Below are 25,078 nucleotides of genomic sequence, written 5' to 3'. Positions count from 1 at the left end.
CAGGAGGATAAATGGGATGGCTGTGGAAGACGAACTGGGGGAGGGACAGAGCAGGGAGACCTGTTAGGAGTCTGTCCTAAGTATCAAAGTGGGTACAGGGGCCTGAGCCAGGGTCATGGTAGTGGGGGTAGCAAGGAGGAGACTCTTTGGAGATCCATGTATAAGGTGGATGGAAGAACAGGATCTGGTGGAGGACGAAATAAAGGAATAGGTCAATGCTGGTTTCTCTTCCACGAGGCTGCATATGTGGCCATGCCATCAGTCAAGAAGGAAAATACAGGAGGCAGTACAGGTGTTAATGGAAAAGAGAATCAGTTTGGGACATATTAAATCTTTACAGAGTCCAGCTGAATCTTCTGAACAAGAGGTGCCTTCTAGAAACTGCTCTGGTCTATATACAGAAACCTGTCAGGCGAGGGGTGAGGATTCTGTAAAGGGATATATAGTGATTGGGATCATCGACTTTCTCTCTTCACAGATATTCTGGTCTGAAGAGTCCTGGGGCTGGCTGACTCCGATACTGCTGGGGAAAGATTTCTCCACCAGGTTATGTGGACTAGTCTAGAAGCAGGGTGACACTTTCAATTTGAGAGCTTTTGTACAGCCCAACTTACCTTGCCTATGACATTCTGCAAGATGTCCTATGTCATCTTGGTGAAAATATTCATAACATGACGTGCCTAGAAGTTCTTGTGGTAAATATGCCAAAATAGCTGTTGCCCTAAAAGGGAATTTTAAAAAAAGAAAAAGTCATTAAGATGGTTAATAGCAATTTTGCATTGGATGAACCCTGGTATAGCTGATGAAAACAAGGCTAAAACTAAAAAATAAATAAATAAATAGGCGGATTTTCAAAGGGTTTATAGGGTTGCTATGAGTTGGAATCTATTCAAGGGCAATGGGTTTGGTTTTAGTTTTTTTTCTAGGCATCTGAATTTAATCAAGACTACAAAAGCAGAGGCAAACAAAGTGAAGAGTCCTTCCAAAGAGCCTGTTAGGAGGTTTTAAAAGGGTAACTATATTACATAAAAATGTGGTAGAATTCTAAACCCCGGTGCAAAGCTTCTTTTTTGCTGCCTATTTTTTATCAGGCTAATCACACGCCAGTAGTTCTAGCTGCTGGGACCACAAGGATTTGCTTCCTTTTCCAGCACTTAGTGGCTACCTCTAATAGCCAGAAACATTATCAGCCTGCAAATATTTTTAAGGGAGACAGCAGGAGGCAGTGGAAAATTTGAAACACCTGGGTCCTTAGCCCAGGTCTACTACCATTTAATTGTGAATCCTGAAGACCAGTCTTCAGGCTGGGCCTCAGTTTCCTCATCCATAAAGTAAGGAGGTTGAACTAGATCCAATAGAACTTTCTGTGGTAATAGAAATGTTCTATATCTGCACCACTAGCCACATGCAGCTACTGAGTACTTGAAACACGGCCAGTGAGCCTCAGGAATGGAATAGTTATTTGTACTTAGTTTGAATTTATTAAATTCAATATAAATAGCTATATGAAGCTACCAGCGCCAACAACTACTGTACTGGACAATTCGGAGCTAGATAATCTTTTCCAAGTCCTAAATTCCAAAATTCCAGTCAGAGTAATGGTCCTGGAATATTCTGTTGATTCAGACAGCATGCTGTGCCTACAGTTTCTCTTTTGGCCACAGACATCAAACCCCCCCACTTAGCAGCTGTCTCTGTATGTCACAGAATGACAGGGATAGCATCTTTGTATTTATGATGATATCCTAGTGGGTCTCATTGTTTTTTGCAGAGACTTCATCACTTTCTTTATCCTTAGAAAAGCCAACTGATGGCCCATCCTCCTCTGCTTTACTCAGTGTTGAAAATCCTCTACCATTATTGCTCAGGGCTGACATGCAGATTCTTACCTCTGGTCTACAAAAACAAACTTTCCATCTATTGCGTGTCGAGAGACATATTCCATAGATTTCACCCTGATTTCCCCATTCACTGGTTGCGGAACCATGTGAGAGTGCAGTCGTCCGATTGCGACAAGGCAGCTGAGGTTACATCCTTCGTTGTCTGGTTCGTTGTCTTCATCTAGCCCCATTTTTGTGGGTGGCCAGCTTTTCAAATAGCCTGTGCTGTGGATTGTACAGAAGCTTTTTCGATCTGCTAGAAAGCAAAGTCCCATGGTTAGTGTCAGCTGGCTTCGGGGCATGGAAACATAGGCAGCTTAGGGTAGGGTGGGGTGCAGGTAGGGAGTCAAAAAACATAAAACAAGGTCTCACTCTCCAGAAGTGAGCATCTAGTGAGAGGGGCAGACAGAAAAAGAGATAACTATCATCGAGTGTCATACAGGCTTAGTAGAGCTATTTACACCAAAGGTATTACATATACCTAGAAGGAGGATCTAAATCTACCTAAGGAGTGGAAGGCTCCCCAGAGAAACCAACACAGGAGGTAGATCAAGAAGGATGATCACTAGCTAAGGGATTTGAATGTGGAAAAGCTGAGAATGTACAAAGGCACAGTGGTGTATCCTGTGCAGGAAACAGCAAAGAGCTCCATGTGATTGGAGTGAAAAGGAAGGCGCTGGGGGCGAGGGGGGGGGTAGAGTCGGAAAGGCAGGCTGGGGACAGATCGTAAGAGCCTTGGATTATTTACTAACAATGTGTTGGACTTTTTCAGACAGGAAATGGAGAGCTTTCCAAATGTATTTAGGTGAGGAAACAGCTGTCTGGATGCTTTCTGCAGAGTCACGGATGAACTAGAAGAAGGTAGAAACCAGAGGTAGGAAGGCTGGTTAAGAGGCTACTGGCAGCAATACAGTGAGATACGATGAGGGCTGGGTTATGGCAGTGCAGAGAAGATGAGGAGAGGACGGGGAAGGATGCAGCTAGGACCGTTGGGATTTAGTATGACTACTGGGCTTAAGGGAAGGAAAGAGAATCAAGATGACTCCAATTTTTCTAGCTTTAGTGTCATTCGCTGACTTAGGGAAGACAGAATAAAGGGAGAAAAGATTCCAACTTGGGAAACATTAAGTATGGCGGACCTGTGAACTTCAACCACAAATAAACCCTTACTGAGTGTTCACCAAGCATTGGGTCTATGCTGATTACTGGAATACAGTGGAAAATAAATCAGACATGCGCCATGGAATTTAGAGTCTAGTGGGGAGACTTTAAACAGTCACACAAATAACTAGATAACTGCAACTGTAAGAAAGTGCTAGAAACAAAACCTGTGGAGTGCTACAAGACATAAGGCAGCCTGAGGGAGTGAGGGACATTGATGCTGAACTCTAAAGAATGAGCTGGAGTGAGCCAGGTGAAGGGAACTGGTGGGGAGTGAGGAGAAATTCTAGTCAGAGGTGACAAGGTGCATAGGGGCTTGGGTGGAAAGGAGCTTCAGGCATCAAGAGAAGGTCAGTGTGGCTTGAAAGTGCTCAGCAGCAGCAGGAGCTGTGTGCAGGTCATGTTAAGGATTTTGAACTTTTCTTCAAGAGTAACAGGAGACATTATAGGGTTTTAAACGGGACTGATGATCAGATTTGATTTCAAAAAGATCATTCTGGCTGTTGTGTGGAAGAGTAGAAGACCTGTGAGGGCTGATCAAAGTGATAGCAGTAAATGAGATGGATACATATATTTTAGATTTAGATGGAATTCACTGTGACAGGACTTAGTAACAGGCTAGATGGGGAGCAGGAAGGGGGAGACAGGGACTAAGGGTACCTCCCAGGATTCTAGCACGAGCAACTAGACAGATGGTGGCACCTCTTACATTGAAGGGGAAACTCAAGTGGTTACTTTTACATGTCTCATGTTTGAGACGCCCTTGAGATATCCAAGCAGGTAGATTTAAGAAGCAGTTGATTTATGGATCTAAAGTTCAAAAGAGAAGTCTGGGATGAAAATATAAAATTGGTCATTATTGGCATATAAATGACATTTAAAGCTAAAGGAATAGATGGCATTACCTATGGATAGAGTGTAGATAGAGAAGCCACCCTAGGACAGAGGAGGAACCAGCAAAAGGAAGCGGGAAAAGAGCCTGGAGTGGCAGTGGGCAGGATAGGAGAGAATGTAGTACCATGGACTCCTAGGCAAGAAAGCACTTCAAGAAGGAGGAAGAGGTCACGTAGGAAGAAAAATGAATAGTGTCTATTGCATTTAGCAACACAAAGGTCACCGGCAAACTTAGCAAGAATAATTTTGGTGTATTGGTGGGGTGACCAAGAGGTAGCTAGGGTTGTGGCTGAGAGTATTCCTTCCCAACCACATTACAATAAACAGAATTTAAAAAGAAGAACCCTCCCTACAAATCTCTGTCATCATGAGAACACTTCAGGGCTTCCCTGCTCTCTCCTCTGCTCCCCAACTGCCCTAAACTGTAGGGGGGATCACTGGGGTCCTGGCTGCAGTCCTGGGACCTGCCACTCCAGCCAGCTAGGAACCTCTGAACCAACACCCTGCTGAGAGCTCTACAGCAGAGAGCCAGCCTCATCTGGAAGAGAATTTGAAAGCTGTTAGATCGTTACCTTTCTTCTTTGAGCAGGTGGAGGGGAAGTCCTTGTCTTCAACCTTTACTGAAGGCCTGTTACACTTCATCCTACAGAAGAAAGAACGTCGTGCTCCAGAACATAACCGAGATGGCCCAGGGGTTATATCTGTTTTCACTGGAAGTCCAGCTGCAAATCAATACACAAAGTGTGATAAACTGAGAGCAGTGTTGGCTGTCAGGAAGGGGCGTGTGACCTGGAACAAAGCCTTCTCTCTCCTGTCTCTCTGTCGCCTAACGACAGCATGAGGTAACATTTCTGCCCATTGGCGGGTGTGTTGTCAGTGCACAAATGGTTGTAGGTCATGTAGAATGCAGGTACTGGACGAGTGGACTAGGTACTATGGGGATGAAAAGAAATACAGCACGGTAGCTGGGGGTAGGTCCCTGTCCAACAGGAGCTTATGATTGTAAAAGGGAAATGGAAATAAACCATGAGAAGACTAATAATAACACAGGTGATTCAAAACCCAGCTGCCATCAAGTAGGTTCTGACTCACGGCCGAGCCCATGTCTGTCAGAGCAGAAATGTGTTCCACAGAGATTTTAAAGGCTAAGTTTTTTGAAGTACATTACCAGGCCCTCCTTCTGAGGCACCTCTGGGTGGACCTGAACTGCCAACCTTTCAGTTAGCAGCCAAGCATGTGAACTGTTTGCATCAATGTATGATTAGTGCCAAATAAGTGGCAAAGACAATCTGTGCTTTTTAGAGGAGGAAAGTCGGACACTAGCTGGGACTCCTGGGGAAAGGCTTCCCACAGGAGAGAGAACTTGGGCTGAGATTTGAAGGATGAGCGAGATTTGGATCCCGGAATGCAAAGGGGGAAGCAGAGCTGCCTTAAGATCTCAACCTGACTGTAAGAATCCCTGGGTACTTCATTAACACACAGATCGTGAGACCCCGTGCTAAGGGCGGCACGGTCCATGATGGTCGCCACTAGCTACGTGCAGCTGTTGAGCACGTGAGCTGTGGCTAGTCCAAATTGAGATGTGCTGTGTGAAACACACACTGGATTTCAAAGACTTAGTACAAAAAAAAATATTGTAAAAGACCTCATTAATTTTTTTTATAATTATTACATGTTAAAATAATATTTTTGATTTATTGGGTTAATTAAATATATTCTTAAAGTTCATTTTACGTTAAGTTTTATTTTTTTTAATGTGGCTACCAGAAAATACAAAATTACACATGAGGCTCATGACCGTGGCTTGCATTATGTTTCATGCATTATGTCCTAGACAGACAAAATCTGCATCTCTGGAGGCGGAGCGTGACTATCTAGGTGATTCCGACGTGCACTCCTCCTGAAGAAACGTGGGCTACCTGCCAGTGCAGAAGCTGAGGGCTACAAACCATACCTGGGGCAGGGGGGCAGGGGGAGAGCACCCCGCTGGTCATCATGGGAGAAACTGTGCAGAGAGTGTACTCCTCATGGGTCCCGTCCCCTCCAGTCTACCTCCCACACTGCCATCTCAGGAATCATACCCAGAATGCCAATCCGAGCCTGCCCCACTCAGCTCAGAGCCCTTCACTGCGTCCCCACAGATGGGGTCCAGCCCCCACCCCCCTGCACATTTTGCTGCAACAGCAACAGGCAACCACATAGCTCCACACCTCTGCACCCATCCACAAACTGTTTCCTTTGCTCATTTCCTTCCTCAGTCACCTGGCAAAAATTAATTCAGCTTTTCCAACCCACCTCACTTGTCACCTACTTGGTGATGCCTTCCCTTGCACCCACATGAGAATGAATCAGCCCGCTCTCTATGCTTGGTACTATTTCTGTGGCCGCACTTATTATGCAGGGCGCCATCTGTCTGCCTGTCTCCCTGACTATATGGTTAAGAGCCTTGAAGACAAGGACCAAACACCATTCATCTTTTCTCCTTACATCCCTGAAAAATGCCAGGTTGTCATCAGGTGGACTCATGACGACCCCATGTGAGCAGAGTGGAGCTGTTTCATAGGGCTTTCAGGGCTGTAACCTTTCAGAAGCAGACTGCCAGGCCTGCCTTCCAGGATGCCTCTGGGTGGTTTTGAACTGGCAACCTTTCGGCTAGTGGTTGAGCACTTAATCGTTTGTGCCACCCAGGGATTCCTTGAGCAAAATCAATCAACTGTAAAAGGATAAATACTGTATGATCTCACTTATATGAAATGAGAAAATACACTGAAACTAAAAATTATCAGTGGCTTTTGTTTTTTTTACCATGGGTCGGAGGGAGGGGGGAAAGGGGAGTTGTTGCTTAGGGTGGGGGCACTGAGTTGATGTTGATGGTGGTGGAATAATTTGAAAAATAATAGCGAGAATGGTTGTACAGCTTGAAGAATGTAATCAATGTCACTGAATTAATACATGTGGAAGTTGCTGAATTGGTATATCCTCTGTTGTGTATATTTTCACCACAATGAAAAAAGAAAACAAAGGTAAAGGTAATAAATATTCAACTCTTAAAAAAAAAAGCCAAGGCCAGACTCTGAAGGGTAACAGGTACTGAGGACAGCATTTTACTTTAGGAAGAGAGGAGCGCCTTAATGAAAAGAATGTTTTGGAGGAGATTAGGCTGCTGATATTTTCCTCCAGGGATTAAAATGGAGATCCTCGAAACAGAAACTAGTTAGGCCACAGTCTGCCCTGGGCCATGGTGAAAGCAGTAACAGCCAAAGTTGATACTGTGCTTACTATGTGCAGGGAACAGTCCCATGAGCTCTATGTATGTTAACAACCCAATGAAATAGGTATGATTTTGCAGATAAAGATACTGAGGCACAGAGAGGTTAAGTAACTTGCCCAAGGTCACACAGTTAGTAAATGGTAGAGCTAGAACTTGAGCCCAGGCACTCTGGCCCCAGAGTCTACACTGCTGTAGAGTGCGCAGCCTCCCTTGGGACTAAGGAGAAGAGAGCTACTGGGGGCCTCAGGGCAGGCAGAGGAGGGGCTGCAGGAGCAGGAAGCGGGGCTGAGAATGTGAATCGTGGTTCAGCTGCCACAAGAGGGAAACCACAAGGGGAACCAATCTGATAGAGGCACCGCGGTCAAGGGAACATCACGCTTACATATCTGAACTTTTCTTCCTTTATCTTATGTGTGCAACACAGACACAGAGAGGTGGTAAAGCCATTCTGAAAAACAACTCAAACTGGCTTGAGCCCTTTACACTCAGGACATACAACTGGGAATTTCTACATTTGGAAGCAAAAATGATTTTTTGGTCAAAATAGCTCTTCTTTCTCCCAATAAATTTGGGGATTGAATTTTTTTCTTCTTTATGAGCAACAAAACCAAAATGAATGGAAAAGAATATCGATAATTCATTTAGCCAGACATAGCACCTGTGACCCAGATAAAGGGCAGAGAGGTAGAAACCGCACACATTCCTCTCTCTGCTCCGGGCAGGGTGACGGCCTGTGGCTGTACCTGTGAGCGTGGAGCTGAGGAAATGGCAGAAGCCTTCTCCTGTACTCACTTTTTGCATCTATGAGCCGCTCCCGGGGTGCGGTGTCAGAGGAGGAGAGCTGCTCCTTGACTTTGGCGATATCTTTAGGATGCAGATAGTCAAACAAACTCTGACCAATCAGATCATTCTGTGGGGATGAAACGTTAAAGATGAAAAGGAAACAGCAGGTGGGCTATAACTTATCCAACAAGTATATCTTTTGCCTTTCTTTTGTATTTTTAGGCAAGATTATTTCCAACACTTCATATTTGAACATGTACCTATGTCCAAGCACTTTGCCTATACACAGACACAGTCAATGTGGCAGTAGGAAGTTGATTTTGATAACCCACGAGCAAAAAAATGGGCTCTGTTATATAAATAGTTCATCCTCTTCTAAGGCAAGAAAATTTTGGCTGCACATATTCCTTTTTATTTATTTCTGATTCTTAAAAAATCCTAAGAGCTCAGGAGGAAGAATGCAGAGCGTGGGCTCTGACTCCGGCTCTACCATTAAGCCTCTCTGTTCTTAGCAAGGCACGTCATACGTATGCCTCGCTCACCTTGTCTGTCAATGGAGATAATAAAAACTTCCTCCCTAACTTTGTTCTGAGAATAAAAAGAGCAGATGCTTTGGAAAAGTTAAATGCTACCTTAATTCTAATTTATACAAATGTTATTTTGAGTCTTCAATTCTTCAGCCTACCTAGCTTCCATGCAATCACCAGTGTGTGAATGAATGAATGGAAACTGAGGATATAATAGGTAGGGAAAAGCTCTGTCCTAGGACCTTTTGTAAATGTTCATCTTATCTGACCCTTAAAAGATCATAAAAGGTATAGATTATTACAATCCTTTTTTAGAGCAGGCTGAGGTTTAACAGATAAGTGACTTGCTTAAGACCACCCAGCCCGTAAGTGACACATCACTGCAAACACAGTCTGGGGTGGATTCCCAACGTTCTTATTCTCTGGTACTGTATTACCCACCCTCCATTCTCCTTTGTCAGATAGCCCCTTGCCCCTCCCCTCCAACCTGCGAGCTGTGAAATACTTATTTTGCAGCAATAACAAAGCTAGGAAGCTACTGATGAGATCAGAGTTAATCCTTCCAATGGGGGGTGGGGGGAGTGGGACATACTAAAAGATTGTTCCAAGTTTAACTTCTTAATAGAATTTAAGAGTTTTCTGGAAGAAGGACTTAGGGGAGAAAAACAATATATGCATTTCCCATGTGACTCGTATGCTATAATTATTGTGAAAAATGGGGTGACATTTCTGACTACTGTGAGGACTGCCTACCAACAGGGGCACAGGGGCGTAAACAATACCTGGCTGTAGTTGAGGATCTTAAAGACAGACTCCGAGACAAATAGAATCTTCCCTCGGTCACATCCTACGACAAACAAAAATCCATCTGCTGCCTAATTAGGAGAAATGTATAATCAATTTATCACACTTTAGGAAACATGACTTGTGATCACTCGGATAGCAAATCAAGGATTTGTTTTCTAGGTGTCTAAAGGAACACTCATTGGCTGATTCACTGCTATTCTGAGAACAGGATGCTTAAACCTCTTATAAGATTCTCTCCAAGGCACAGACACACAGACACATATGCACACACACACACACACACACACACTTTTTAATGATTCCAGGTAAAGTAAAATGAAAGTGAGTTCCTTTTCAAAGCAGAATCCAGCCTAAGCATTTTCTTTTAATTGTATGACAGTCCAGAGAGATCATTTTATTGATCTAATTATAACAACTCCTGGTAGCACTGTAGGTTGGAAGGAACCTTTAAGATCAGAATCACCTCTCAATATCGCCGCCACCACCTGTTCTCAGCTTGAACACCTCCATTTACAGGGAGCTCTCTTTTTTTTTTTTTTCTCTAGGACAGTGGTTCTCAACATCTGGAGCATTTTGTTTTGTTTTTGAAATGCTGATGCTTCGCCCCCTAGTGGAGACTCTGGATCAATCCATCAATCTGGGTGGACCTGGACCACTGGCATCGTTTTAAGCCCCACCCCCTTCAGGTGCTTTCAGTGGACACAGGGTTGAGAGCCACTGCTGTCAAATATCCTTTGATCCAGGGCTAAGTTGTGTGTATCTTGAGTGAGACAAGAAAAGCAAAGTCTAATTTTCCCCTCGGATTCTTCTTACCCCTTCTTCACTTCAAATACAGGTAAAATCTAAAGTGCCAATAAAGACAGGTATACAGACGGACAATATTTGGTAGCGAGACTAAAGCAGATGAATACCAAAGCTATAGTACCTGACGGCTCAGAATGTTTTGTCTACGCGTGTAAGAATCCTATCCACCGTTCAGGTCCAGCTAGAGTATCCCCTGTTGCAGTGGGGGTGCTGGCCTTCTATCACACACTTGCTCTTATAACTCTGTTCCCATGGTTCTAACACACAGTGGATCCATATCTGACCTGATTCACTAGCCCTCAGGCTTTGGAAAAATCCACAGAAATTCTATTCCCCTTTCTACAAAAAGGGCTTCGGGATGTACTTTAATTCAAAGAACTAGGAAATGAATCCCTCTATCAGAAGGGAAAAGAGGGGTGCATGCAAGGGGCTGGAATTCAGGGGTGGATTATCCAAGAAGCAAGGTAGCACAGGCTTACTTTGCTTACTAATCTGTAGTGAACAATTTCACATGGGTGAACAATCAAAGATGTGGTAGAAAAAAAACATGTGAAACTGCTCACTACACATAACTGAGTAAGCACAAGTAAGCCCATGCTTACCTTGCTTATTGGGTAATCTGACACTGGGCTAGATAAAAGAAGTGGGAGACAGGGGAACAGACTCACTATTGCTAAGAGAGATTACAGCAGGCCACCTAGCCAGAAGGAAAGAAGGAAGCTAGGGACGAATCTTTCCAAAGTGAGGTCCCTAAGCTGGCCCAGGGGCAAGGGATGGCAGTGAGGGGGAAGCGGTTTTCCAAGCACCATCTGCTGGAAGCCTCATTCTGTCAAAAATAGGGTATTAATAACTTCCTCACTTGCCTTGCAGACAGTCTTATATTTAACAAGAGAAGTGTTCTGAGGTTTCTCATTGATATAGTGATGTGGTATGAAAGGCGCCTGAGAAGAAAGTGACTGACATTCTGGAGGGCATGCCAAGCCGGAAGGAATGCTAGACAGACTCAGGCACAAACCGAAGGCACGGACAAAGAGGATTTCAACACATCCAGGGGGAAAACAGAAGGTTCCAGAGACCAGTGATCATGGCCAATACAGGGAGGCTTTCAACATTCTGACCCTGCTTCACTCCGGCAGGTACATCATCAGGTGAAGGCGCTGAGGCCAAGGGATGGCTGAACAGCAGAGGTTGTGAGAACACGCGGAGGACCACAAGGTCACCAGGAAAACCTCAGGGGCAGGTTTGCTCTTGGGAAAGACTGTAGTAAGTAATGACGCAGAAGCCCAGATATTCCCTGCCTAAGTTTTCAAAAGACGGGGAAGTATGTGTACAACAGTGCCCAAAAAAAAAGAAAGAAAGAAAGAGAACGCTGCTGAGGCTGCTTATGTACAACCAAGGACCTCATGGGATTTGGTTCCTTGGTTTGGAGGTTTAGGGTCACGGTTTCACGGGATATCCCAGTTAATTGGCCTAACGTTTAATGCTTCTGTACTACCTCCAAGTTTGCCTGGGGACTTAAAAGCTTGCAGGCGGCCATCCAAGGCACAGCAATTGGTCTCTATTCACCTGGAACAACCGCAGAAGAAGGAGAATCTAGAATAGGAGGAGGATGTGGAATGTGTGGCTAATTGCCTCCATGAACAACGGCCTCCTTTGCAGGAAACCAGAACTGGATGGTGCCCAGCTACCGTTACTGAACACTTTGATCAAAGATTCCACAGGAGAATCCTGATCAAAAGGGGAAGAATACAAAACAGAATTTAAATTCTCATGGACTCTAGGCCTTTTGGAGGCTGAATGAACCCCTGAAACTATTACCCTAAGATAATCTTTAAGCCTTAAACCAAATAGCTTAACTAGTAAAAAAGTTCGCTTTGAGCATTATGCCCTTTTAAAATCTATCTATATGGGATCAAATTGACAACAGCAACTCAAAAGATTTGACAGAAATCTTAGGGGGCAGTGCGTCTTTGTTAATGAGGGAAGAACAACTCAGAAAGGAGGGTAAGAATGGTTGCACAATTCAAAGAATGTAATCAGTGTCACTAAACTGTACATGTAGAAACTGTTGAAGTGGTAAACGTTTTGCTGTGTATATTCTCAACAACAAAATAAAATTTAGGAAAAAAATGCAAAAAACAATAAAGCCCACGCCTGTGCTGACATTTCTGTTTCCAAAAAGAGAAAAGAAAAGAAAAGAAAAAACACAGGGAAGTAGAGGCTCTAGCCATTATGAACTGATACGGTTGACTGATGCCTGACTCATAGTTTACCAAAGGTATCTTTGAAAGCAGTTCGTCAGTGGGGAAAAATGGAAGTTCTGTTCCAACACCAAGTCCCAGCAACTGGGCACCTGGAAGTGACAAGGGATTGGACAATATTTTCACAGCCACCGACATGTGCCAGACAGGTGATAAAAGTTTCACCAGGGAAGGCAGTTCAGCTGTTCAGCCATCCCTTGTTGTATGAAATGAAAGAGTAGAAAAGGCAAGCCCAGGATGAAGTCATAAGCTTGCATGGCCTCAAAACCCTTGTTCCATACAATGATAAATGTTGGCATCCAACAGGAAATTATTTAGAAAAGCAGCAACAAGAAAATCAATATTTGTCATTGCTTAACAGAAAGAAAAAAAAAAAAAAGCCAATTACTAGTATAGTAGCCAGGAACGGAGTCCTTGGGTGCTGCAAATGGTTAACATGCTCAGCTGCTAACTAAAAGGCTGGAGTTTAAGTCCACTCAGAGGCACCTTGGATGAAAGGCCTGGTGATCTACGTCCAAAAAATCAGCCACTGAAAACCGTGTGGAACACAGTTCCACTCTGACACACATGGGGTCTCCACGAGATAGAATCGACTCAATGACAACTGGGGGAAAGAAAAAAAAAGCCAGGCCCGGCTACATTATTTGTGGGTCCTAGCAAAAAATGAAAATGCAAGAATCTCTGTTCAAAAATTAAGAATTTCAAGGTGGTGACAGCTGACTATTAACCCAAGTGCAGGGTTCTTCTGAGCATTAGGTCCTGTGTGACCACGTAGGTTGCGTATCTATGAAGCCGGCTCTGATGGTAGCTGCAGGGATACTGCAGACATAGTTTTATATCCTTACTTCAGCAAATCCTCCTTGAGGACAGGGACATCTTTATGAAAAAGGTGAAGGGGTTGTAAACTTTCACTTAAAGCGCAATAAAAACTAAAAAAAAAAAAAAGGTGAAGAGGTAGAGGCGGATCTGGAAAGGACTTTCACAGCCTTGCTAGGAACCCTCGGCCCAACCCTAGTCAACGCGTTATTATTGATTTGGATGTTCCTAGAACAGTGCCGTGCATATGTTAAGTATTCAAAGATGCTTGCTGAATTAGGGAATTCATGAAAAACAAAAGACACAGAAGACATGCCTATCAAACCTACAAGTCACATGAAGCTTCAAAAGATCCTTAATGACAAGTTGGAACATGGGACCATTGAATAAATGGATTTGACAGAGATAAAAGAGAAGTCCTATCTTAAGTTCAAAAAACTAACTGCATCTGTACAAAATGGGGAGAAAAACTGGTCTAACAATAGTTCATGTACAAGAGAGTTGGGAGGTATTGTGGCTGCCCAAAATGTGGCATGAATGAGATGGCTTCAATAGCGAGGGAGGCCCCAGTTCCATTCAACCCCAGGGCAACCAGGCCACAGCTGAAGCACTGTATTGGGCAGAAGGAGACACTTTTGGAGGGAAAGTTAGCAAACTGACGTGCCCTCTGAATGTGTGTGTGGCAAATAACTGCTGGCTGTCTCAGACAGCACCTACTCCCCAATCCCTTCTTTCTTGCCTATCTCCACTATGGAGGCTGACAAACTAAAATACTTGCTTCTGCAACTTGCTCTGCAGCTAGGTGTGACCAGGTGCCATGCTTCTGGAAAAGCTGAAGTCTACTATTGGGTTTCTAGGAAAGTGTATCCTTTCCTGATAAAAGGGACTCCAGTCTGGAGCCTTTGGTACTCTTTTTTTCTGGCTGGTCTGGTTACCCAGACCTGGCGCAACCATCTTGCTACTTTGAGGAAACAAGCTAGCATGCTAGCTTTGGGTGGTGGTGTGAGGAGACAGCAACAGCCTGAGTTCCTGCTGACCTCACTGAGCCGCCACAGCAACCCTGCACAGCCTACCTCAGGATCTGCTATACTTGAGAAACACAACATTGTTTATTTATCAGATCTTTTTTTCCTGGCAGCTGAAAGCTTCCAGAGTTGATACAGCACATCATGAGGGGTTGGGAGGCAAATGCTGGAATGAGCAGGCAGGAAAGACTTCTAGAGGCCCTGAAGCCATCTTGAGCTGAAAATGGGTAGTGATGATGCAAACCTCCAGCTGGGCTGCCCTCTGTCTCAGGGCTTTGCAAACTTCTGCTCAAAGAAGAGTGCCACGACTCTGTGGAGGGCTCAGCAAGCAAGGTCAGCCCAGTGTATGGTTGGGTATCTTTCCTTTGAGTTACTATGTTTTTGTTCTTTTTTCCTCATAATTTGCAAAAGGATGTGTTTTTGAATCCAGTTTCTTACTCTTCATTTCAAGCTAATCTCACTCTACCTAGTAGCATGCCTTGGAACCCCGTGCAGACCTAATTCTGCCCATAAACCAGCAAGTTCCCATGATACCACCTCTGCAGAGACTTAGCAAGAGAGAGTGTTAAAGTCAAGCAGGTGAAAGCATCTATCTCTCCCATTTATTTCTTCCTTGGCCCACCAAACTTTGGGGAATTTTGTTGTTCTGATGGGATTTTGTTGTAAGGATTTAGGTGGACCTTTTTGTATCAGTGGTTAAGTCAGGATATGAGAAATTCTCAACCGTATGAGTTTCAACTCCCTCCTGAAACCTTCATGCAAGAATGTGATTTTTAACCACATCCTACTTTAAGAAAAAATCTTGTCTCTTCTGTTTTAAAGTCATAGTAACATAGACCTTCAGTTTTTGCCTAAGAAAGATCAGAAGAGGAGGGGAAGGGTTTTGGGGCAGGAGTGTGAAGGCTGTCCAAACACTAAGATAAAGGTGGAGACCCCAAAGAGGAAGTGACCCTAAAAAAGTTCAATGTTGAGACATCAAATTCCCCCATGTGGGTACTTAATTCTGAAATTTATAAAAATAAATATTGTGTAAAACAATCCCATTATTGCAACATACCCTGAGAATGAGGTGTTTCAGTTCATCATCTGACAGAAAAGTTGGTTTGTAGTTTGCTTCTGTGTATGGATTGGTGGCACCTTAAGGGGAAACAAGAGAGACAGCGCTGGTACACTTTACATTCAGACAATGTCTCATTCCACTTCACTGCATCAAACCTTCCAGACGTGGCCAAGTCTCTACTAGTTGGGACTGAAATTTTATCTTCTTTTCCCTTAACTGAGACAAAGCTAGATCTGACTTTGGACAGAATCCTGTGATGGCGAAGAGAATTCCATTGAAAGAGAACAGTGTTGCCCACAGGAGATTTAACACGCTTGCTTTTCTCATTACAGGGAAAACCAAGAAATATATGAAAGAAGTTAAAAATCTTCTAAGACAGAAGACAGCTCTAGAAGCAAACCGGTAGTGGCTCCTGGGAGGATTCCCTCCTTCCAAGATCTATGTTAAGTGGGTTGTCTAGCAGTCCCCCAAATCACCACTCTAAATGTTCTTGGGAAATCATCCAGTCTGTCAGGCCCTGAGTAAATATTCTGTGGAAGGCATTTAGTGTGAGTTCCTCTTCATCAGGGTGAGTTAAATGAGCATGGCAACCCAGCCAAATGCATTACTTCAGTAAACGCAGCTCCAGCTCCCAGGACTAAAAGGGGACAGGACTTCTGTTTGCAAGGCTGTCAGCCTGGCATCTTTCAAGAGAACAATAACCGAGAAAAACCTCAGCTGTAAATGACTTGGAATCTGCAAAATGGATAGCAGAATAATGAAAAAATAAAACGCAAACTATCTGTAACAATTTGAAGTACCAAGGGGAAGGAGGTAAATAGAATGTGTTTGTGACTTTCGTATCAACTAACTAGGCATCCATTATTGGTCCACATCCCTGCTCGTTATTACAGCTCAAGACTTGCCACTCTTTTCTTTCCAATTTAATAGAAACTAGTTGATAATAATTTAACCCATGCCACCTTCACTAATGAATTTTTAAATGCGTCCTCCAAGCACATGATACATATATATTTCTGAATAATGATCAAAGGTCACACAAAACCAGCTACTTCTTACTTCTGATGGCTCTGTGAAGTAGAAAGATGCAATTCTTTTACCACGCGGGTCAGAGATTTGAGTGCCCACTTTCCAGTTTCCTCAAACAGTCCAAGACTAGCTGTGGAAAATTCCAAGAACAGAATTCACTAAAATGCCTGACGTATTTCAGATTCCTCCTGTGGTTTGGATAAGTCACTTCCACTTTTCTGCCTCTGTTTTCTCACCTTCTCCACAATTAGAAAAGAAGGAAAATACTGTCTTCCCTCACCCCCATAAAAAAAAAAAATCTAGTTTGGGAAAATTCCAGGAAGATGAAAACATCATCAGTGTTCATTCCTGACAACAAAATACAGCAAGAACCATCAACCAGCGACTCGCTCTTCAAAGGAATCATAATGAATTTTCCTCTTAAAAGCTGAAACTGACTTTTTGGTGTCACTCTGTGCACCTACATTTCTGATCTTTCTTAACTGTCTAGGTGGGATCCGGACACACACATATGTGAGATGGGCCATCGGCAGAGTCCTCTCTGCTCTGCATTTAGCACAACTACGTGCCCAGACAGAGACGTGCAAAGGACACAGCCTGTATGCTTGGGGATGTATGGCTGCAAAATTGCATCTCAAGGTCCACATGAGCTCAATAATCACTTCATTTGCCATTCTGTTTATTGCCGGAAAATATACACAGATTTCCCAAGGCTATACATTTGCCAGTGATAAACATTTGCCTCAAGGATTCCAAAACATTGTGGGCAAGGACATAAAGGACAATAAAGCCCTGGGTCTCACCTCGTAATGTTTTCATGTGCTGAACAGCCATCCTTAGCACGGTGAGTTTATCTAATTTCCTGGACATCGCATTGCAAGTTGGTACCAAAGAAGCCAATTCGTCAATAAAACTGTTCATTTTATCCCGACGTCTCTTTTCAATCTGACTGTGAGCTTCCCTGAGCAACAACAAGAAAAATGATCTCATAAAATATAGTCAAGCTTCAAAGGAAACCATGAAAAAGATAAATAAGTTTTGTCTCTTTTCAATATTCATCTGACAAGGCAAATTTAGAATTTGCAGGAGGTTTCCAATTAGAATTTTCTAATAAAGTCACCAAAAAAGTGGTCCCACTTCCAGGCCAGTACTAGTTTTTTATGTTTACCTTGTCCTTAGAATTAAGAAGAAATATTACAAAAATTATCTTTTCAGAGTTTAGAGAATTGTTCATTTCCCCTAATTTCTTTCCCTCCAAGCCTTTGTAAAACGGGATTTTAGGATGGGCGTAGACAGAAAAAGAATGGAGGTGGAGGCTTGGAGGAAAAGAGGTCTGTGAGGACCCTGCCGTGTGGCCAGAGGAGGGACTTAACTGTTTTTCTGTCAGAGACCCACTGATTGAGTCACCAGGTAACTAATGCTACCATCCTTGGATCAACCACCACCCCACCTAGAACCAGGAGATGGTAATCTGTCCCCAAGAGCTTCCTCCCAAGGATGCCACAATCCTGCCTCTAGGGAGGTGCCGCCCGTAGAGGCAGAATGACACTTCCACTCACACACTCATCCTCACTGATTTGCACCTGCAGTGTGTGACTGTTCTCCTAAGGAGGTGTATAAACTGGAAATGTAGCTCTCTGCAGCTGCCGTGGCAACAGAGGCATGGGACCTCCTACAGAGAGGCTAGTCTGCAAAGGAGAAGACAGAAGTCTCAAGTCAGCCAAATTCTGCAGTCTCCTGGTTCCCTATGTCATGTCATGGCCTCAGACAGCCCTGATGGTAAGGGTGGGAAAGCCTGAGGACCCACATGGAAAGGAGTCAAGTGTGGTTGGAGGCAAGAAGGAAAAAGTTAGAGAATCTACTCAAGTAAGTGCATGAGGCATCCCCCAATCTACAACCTTCAGCTGCAACTTGCAGTCTATTATGGATTGAACTGTGTCCCACCAAATTAATGTAGAATTCCTAACCCTGATACCTGTAAATATGACCCTGTTTGGAAATAAGTTTTTTGTTGTTGTTGTTGCTGTTATATTAATGAGGTCATACTGAAGTAGGAGGGTCTTAAACCTAATCACTTCTGAGTAGTGCCTTACAAAAAGACCAGAATAGACACAAACACACAGGGGACAGGCAGATGCCATGGAAGGACCTGTCTATAAGCAAGAAATGCCAAGGACTGTGGCAGTCACCAGAAAGCAGCCAAGAGCCCCATGGAAGGAATCGATATGGCCGAGACCCTGATTTGGATTTTGAGTCTCCATAACTGTGAGACAATAAATGCCTGTTCTTTAAAGTCACCCACTTGTGGTATGTTTTGTTGTGGCAGCACTAGGTAACTAAGACACAGTCCGATATGGGCCCATTTCAAAGGCAAAGTGCAGCCCAGGAATTGAACCACTAAGCCAGGTCTCCTCTGGGGGGCCTGGAGTCAGGAAAAAGTAACCTGCTAAAGACTGGTGAAAAATTTTAGCCTCGGGCTGTTCTCCACTGCCTCCAAAGCTGCCTTCAGGTTAAACATGTAGAGCTAAGAGCGGAAGCCAGCTGAGCCTAGACAGCGCAGAGGGCAGAAGTCCACATCAAGCCAAGGCCCACAGAATCTCTTTCCCGTTCCCTAAGGACATGACAGCACTCAAAAGGACTATTAGACAGAGACTACACACACACAGAGCTGCCTCCACTGCCCTCTGAGCAACCATAACCAGTATCTCTGTAGACAAAATGAAGGTCCAAATTTACCTTGCATTTTTTATCCTTCCTTGGTGCTCTGTGTATTCTAACCTGGAAGGAAAAAAGCAGAAAATAAAAATACAATCCCCTGGACGCCAATGGCAAAGTTACATATTTCTGTTTTCTTTCCTGCCACCTCTCTCTCTACAGACACCCAAGGGCCTTTGGTTGTTAGCCACATGGGGGAGGGGCGGGGAAACAGTCCAGAGCCCCAGGCTCACAGCATCCTTTCTTATCCCCATTCAAATGCATTGGTGGGACCTGTCCCCAGCAATAGAATTTGTAATCATGCCAAGAAAATGGTTATAAGGACTGTGAAGTTCAAATTACTAAGGACACACAGGTACCTTCCATGAGGGTCATCTTTGTCTGTGTCCATGCTTTCTCTGAAAAAAACAAGAGAATGTGATGGCTTGTCAATAAGGACACAGAGAATAGCTTTCTATAATAATAAAGTTCTCATTTATCCAGAAACCAATCAACTAGGAAGTTCAAATGGCCACAGTATTGATTAATGACCTATTATATTTAATAAATAAAAAAACCAAAAGATCAATTTAACTGACATAAACCCTCACGACTTTCCAGATTATCAAACAAGAGTATTCAAACAACGATAACACCACACTCCCCTATCATTCTGGATAAATGGAGTGTATCCCATTTGCAAAACATAACAAGCATCAAATATACGTGTGCATACATATATATTTGGTGAGGGGAGTGAAGTGAGAAGTGGGAAGTCAAAGCGCCAACTACGAAGTCCCAAGCAGAGCCCTGAGGCAGCTTTTCAAAGGCACTGCTACCAAATGTTCTGGTTTCCAGCTGAGGTAGGGAAACCCTAGGCTTGAGGAATTGGGACAGAGGCAAGTAGTGGGGCTGAGAGGTATGGAACCCTGTTTGGCTGCAGAGGGTCCTGGGGTGATGGCAGAGATCTACCTCCCTCTCACAGACCCCAGAGATCCAAGTTTCATGACACCTTGGGGTTTAGTACAAAGCCGGCTTAAAACCCTTGCAAGGACACTGAGGTCGGCTCACTCCTTCCTCCAGCCCCTAAATCAGGTGGGAGCTGACTGCTGCCTCAGCCTCTCCTTCCTTCTCCTTCATCCCAGAAGAAAGGAGGGATTATGTCCTCTTAAACAATGTAATCTCAAAGGCAAAAAGAACTGAATCACATCAGGGACATTCTAGAACAGCAGTTTCCAACCAAGACCCTTGATTTTCTTAAGGGTGAAGAGCTTCTATAACTAGTCCTAAGGTTCAGGGGAAACCATACAGGCTACATGGGCAAATGATTCTCCCCCCCCCACCCCCGCTCCCTTTTGTCTAGAATTATATCTGTTCACTAAGGCCAGGCTCATCATCTCAGGTGAATAGAAGCTCTGCTTGGCAGTTACACAGGACTTTAGTGCATTAAAATAATAGGGAAAGGAATTATGGTTACTTAATATATTCTCCTTGAATTAAAGAAGGTTTGCAAACTGGGATTCATCAGGAAAGCTTTAAGGTCTTGGGTGGCGACAAGGCTGGAAGCCACAGATCTAGATAACAGAGATCTTAGAACATGTCAGTGGCTCCATCCTCACTTGCCCAAGACAAGGGGTTCATGGAAAACACCACCTGGTCCTCCTGTTGGAAAGTTACTACTAAGGCAGAACACTCTCATGGTCCTCACACCCTCTCCATCCCCTGGGCATTTGCTCTCTTGATTATCTGGGATAACTTACATATTAATCATAGCACCTCCTAGTGGGCATCTGACCTCCAGCCACTGTGCTCCCCAAATTCGACCTGTGAACTTCAGCAGAAAGGACATCTGCTGTAGGGGGGATACCTCCTTGGAGATTTTCCCTCATTAAACAACAGAAAACCTTTTAAATGGACATTTGGGTAAGATTTCACGCAGATGCCTCAACAAAAACAAAATGTGCCTTCGAATATTCTAAACTGCCTTATTCTTCTAGGTGTTTGTACAGATAGAGAGGAGTTGACTGTAAGCGTGAAAATTTACTTACTCAAAAGAAAAGTCATCAAGTCTAAAAAGAAACAAAAATACTATTTAATACAATAAGTACATACTAATTTAAATTATGTTTAAGGACATCAATGTTCCTATAGTGCTTTCAGAGCCAACCTCCATTCATTCATTCATTGCACAAACATTAATTAAGTACCTGATAAGTGCTGTCTTCATCAGAGGGAGGCCCTCAGGAAAAGCTCTCTTTGAAATCACTGAGATTACATACACAGCCTTAGTCCTCTTGCTCAAAGGAGCAAAGGAAGATGAACAAAAGTGTAAGAGGCAGGACTTGACTTTAAGGCTGTTCTTTTTCCCTTGATGCGGACAATTTAGGGGTGGAGAGGGGATAAGGCCTCAGCAGTGCTGGAGGCTCCCTCTTTGGCTTGCAAGCTGGAGGGTGAAGTGGGGAAAGGGGGAGTTGGAGTTAAAGCAACCAACCAATTGTTCAGCCACCTAGAGTCTGATCTTTTATTCCCATTCCCTTCCACAAAAGGAATCCCCTCTTCTGGGAGGAACAGATGCTCCATGCCCATGAACTGACACCATGTTTAAACGTGAGGAAGTAGAGAGCTAAATGTCTTACTGGTAGTCAGTAGAGCTGCCTTTCCGTTTGCGATTGCAATCCAGGCCACTAGTGCTGAGGGAGCTGGAGAGGAGGTCGGGGGGACCCGGGGACATGAAGTCACTGATTGTTGAGGAAATGTCCATTCTCTGGTCCGCCATATTTGGGTGTTCTGGAATGAAAACAAGGGGGCACAGAAGCACGTTTATTTCAATTTGCTACTCTAAAGTAGTAGAGGGCTGGTGGGGCGGGGCTGTTTACAGCACTAACACACCTCTCACATCCATCACCTGATAGACAGTTAGTAAAAGAAAGAAATCAGCACCAACCTATCCGCCCCTGTTTGTTTACTTCTTAACCACTCCTAAAGGCAGTCCCTAAAGGGGTCTCTGGGCGGTACAGATGGTTAATGTGCTCAGCCGCTAACTGAAAGGTTGGAGGTTTGAGTTCACCCAGAGGCACCTAATGATCTACTTCCAAAAAAATCAGCCATTGAAACTCTACGGAGCACAGTTCCACTCTGATACACAGTGGGTAACCATGAGCAAGAATCAATTCAGTGGCAACTTTTTAAAACAAAAAAAGACATTCCAAGGAAAGAGGGCATTATGTGAAAAGAACAGGACAGGAGAAATAAACTGGAGCCCCAAAAGCCATGCCAGGGACTAACTCTGAGCTGTACTGAGGTCTCTGAATTAATCCTGGAAAACAGCAAGATGGAAAACCTTGCATAATGTAATGAAGATACTGTAAACAAATTTGCAAAAGACTTTCAGAATTTATATTTTAAAAGCACAAGGCTAAGCTGGACCCAACATGAAGTTGACAAGTACCTTTCAAGAGACTCCAACTCCAAACCACGATGCAAAGTTCTGTGCACCGCCCGCAGTCAGGGTTCTGAGCTCCACACGCTATGACCGGAGCTGTCACTCCCTCTCTCTGGGCCCAAGGTTCCTCATCTGCAAAAGAAAAGGGTGGGGCTGATGACTGTGATGTGCCTGCCAAGCGCCCAAGGTTCTATGGCTCTGCCAACAGAAGGGCAGAGGGGATAGAAGACTTGATCTTACTGGGGAGATGACGGTGAAACGGTCTAGGCAGAAACTCTGTGTCAGGTTCCAGATCCTATCTCAAGAGAAGGAAAACTAATAAAAGTCAAAGGGACAGGGAAGAAAATGTGGGACCGCTGAAGGAGGGGATGGCGAAACAGGTTGGGACTGGGCAACCTGAAAAGGAAAAAGCTGGAGGAGGTGGGATCCCAAACCAGGAAATCACACTTCTCTTGGGAAGTGGCATAGAGTGGCAGTCGATGAGATATCTGGATATTTGGACAGTCCCTTCAGTGCTCTGCTGAGGAGCAGTCTCTGCCATCTGTAAAATTAGGGGAGTAGTCAAGACCTCAGAGGTTCCTTCCAGTCTTCCCAGCCCTGGACAGTTGGCCTGGTGTGGCAGAAATGGCTTGGACTCTGGAGATGGACAGCCCTCAGTTCAAGTCCCAGCTCTGCTACTTACATGCTGTTGTGTGACCCTGAGTAAACCCTTTTACTTCCTCCCAGACGTTATTCTTTGTCAGTGAATATAGAACTAGATCATAATTTTTAATGGTTGAACAGTATTTGGATTTTGGCTCTTTTTTTTTTTTTTACTTGCTAGCTGAACAAATAAATCTATCTTGGAAGAAATACAACCAGAATCCTCCTTAGAAGCAAGGATGGCAAGACTACGTCTCACATATTATCACATGTTATCAGGAAGGATCAGTCCCTGAAGAAGGACATCATGCTTGGTAAAGTAGAGGGTCAATGAATAAGAGGAAGACCCTTAACTAGATGGATTGACACAGTGGCTGCAACAATGGGTTCAAGCATAGCAACAATTATGAGGATGGTGCAGGACCAGGCAGTGTTTCGTTCTGTTGTACGCAGCATCACTATGAGTCAGGACTGATTCAACGGCACCTAACAACAACTTACTAGCTGTGTGATCGTGGGCAAGTTTAACCTCTCTGTGCCTCCGTTTCTGCAACTATAAAGTGGGAATAATGATAACACCTACAGCTACTGTTGTTGTGAGGATTAAATGCTTCTTTCTGTACATGAAGAGCACAAAGAAGAGCTGCTTCAACAGGGTGCCTTCAGGGAATGTGAGCTAGTGTTTTCACTATCACTACTCACTATCACTATGATGCCCACAGTTCAGTGAACCAGTCCCCTCTGGATAGGTATGTGCAAATTTTCACTTTCACAACCACCGCTGGAGTGAACATTTTTGTGCATTTATCTCTGTGCATATGAGCTATTATCTTTAAGAATAAATTTCTAGAAGTAGGACTGACAGGTCAAAAGGGGACACATGTTGTACAATTTGGCATATACTGAAACACTGTCCTTCATAAAAGCTTCAATAATTTATATCCCCAACAAGCGCTCTTGTCAATCTGAAGAGGGAAAAAAGTACTCATTTGTTTTTACTTATATTTTTTGATTACTACTGATACAAAAATCATATATTTATAGGTATTTGTCTCTCTTTTGTACCTACTCATATCCTATTTTTCTACCATTCTTCCTAGTCTGTTTTAGTCTCGATGCTCTGCTGAAAACTGTCTACCATGGGTGACCCTGCTGTTATTTGAAAAATTGGTGGCATAGCTTTCAGGCATCATAGCAACATGCAAGGCACCATATTACAGTAAACTGACAGACAGGGTATGGCTAAAATGACAGACTAAGAAGGCCTGACAATCTACTTCCAAAAATGAGCCAATGAAAACCATATGGATCACAACAGAATAGTGTTTTATAAAGTGCTGGAAGATGAGCCCCTAGGTTAGAAAGCACTACACAATGGCCGCAACAATGGACTCACACATGCCAACGATCATGGAAGATGGTGCAGGACTGGACAATATTTCATTATGTTGTACATAGAGTCGTCATGAGTTGTAGCCAATTCAATGGCAACTAAAAATAACAATATCACTTTTTTACCACATTGGTTTTAGAATCGATGGGTCTCCCAACCCATGTTCATCTGTACAGTTAAACATGGTTGAGAAAAACAAACAACACACTGACTACTCTCACTTTTAGTCCATGATCTCTCACTTCATGAGGCCCTCACTACTGCCAGCCAATCCTTCACTTCCCTGGTCCATTTATTTGCCCACTGCTATCAAGGACTTCGTACTTTTCCTTCTCTCCTCAAGTCTTTGACATCTCCCCAAACCTCACTCTCAAGTGACAATTTTGCCTCCTATTTTACAGAGAAAAGAGGCCAGTGATCACATCTACCAACCTAACTAGCTGCTCCTGGTTAGGATCACCACCACCAACGTGTGCCTGGACTCCATCTCTCTCACCTACTCAAGACCACTCCTCCAGGACCCACTCCCCTCCTGCATCATCGACTTCCTCCACTGGAGTGGATCATTATCCTTAAGCTAAAAACAAGA

At 43.8% G+C, this 25,078-nt stretch overlaps 1 protein-coding gene across 15 annotated transcripts in view; it reads right to left on the bottom strand.

Annotated features, from left to right (window-relative positions):
* BMAL1 (basic helix-loop-helix ARNT like 1) overlaps positions 1-25,078 on the bottom strand; it is a 116,055-nt gene that overhangs the window by 14,707 nt on the left and 76,270 nt on the right. For 9 of the 15 annotated variants that reach the window (XM_049890459.1, XM_049890455.1, XM_049890456.1 and 6 more), the window contains 12 exons: positions 22,461-22,586; positions 21,649-21,799; positions 21,061-21,081; positions 19,393-19,431; positions 19,055-19,096; positions 17,122-17,279; positions 15,287-15,366; positions 9,299-9,391; positions 7,999-8,116; positions 4,508-4,657; positions 1,890-2,136; positions 615-721 (listed from right to left, as the gene is read on the bottom strand). In XM_049890459.1, the coding sequence (XP_049746416.1) occupies positions 615-721; positions 1,890-2,136; positions 4,508-4,657; positions 7,999-8,116; positions 9,299-9,391; positions 15,287-15,366; positions 17,122-17,279; positions 19,055-19,096; positions 19,393-19,431; positions 21,061-21,081; positions 21,649-21,788 (1,195 nt within the window). In that variant the 5' untranslated portion in view covers positions 21,789-21,799; positions 22,461-22,586. The other 6 variants (XM_049890462.1, XM_049890464.1, XM_049890465.1 and 3 more) reach the window with 6 other exon arrangements.

Source organism: Elephas maximus, chromosome 7, assembly GCF_024166365.1.
Source record: "Elephas maximus indicus isolate mEleMax1 chromosome 7, mEleMax1 primary haplotype, whole genome shotgun sequence".
Classification (NCBI taxonomy): Eukaryota; Metazoa; Chordata; class Mammalia; order Proboscidea; family Elephantidae; genus Elephas; species Elephas maximus.
Note: the sequence above shows the minus strand (reverse complement) of the source record. Positions and strands in the feature narration are given on the sequence as shown.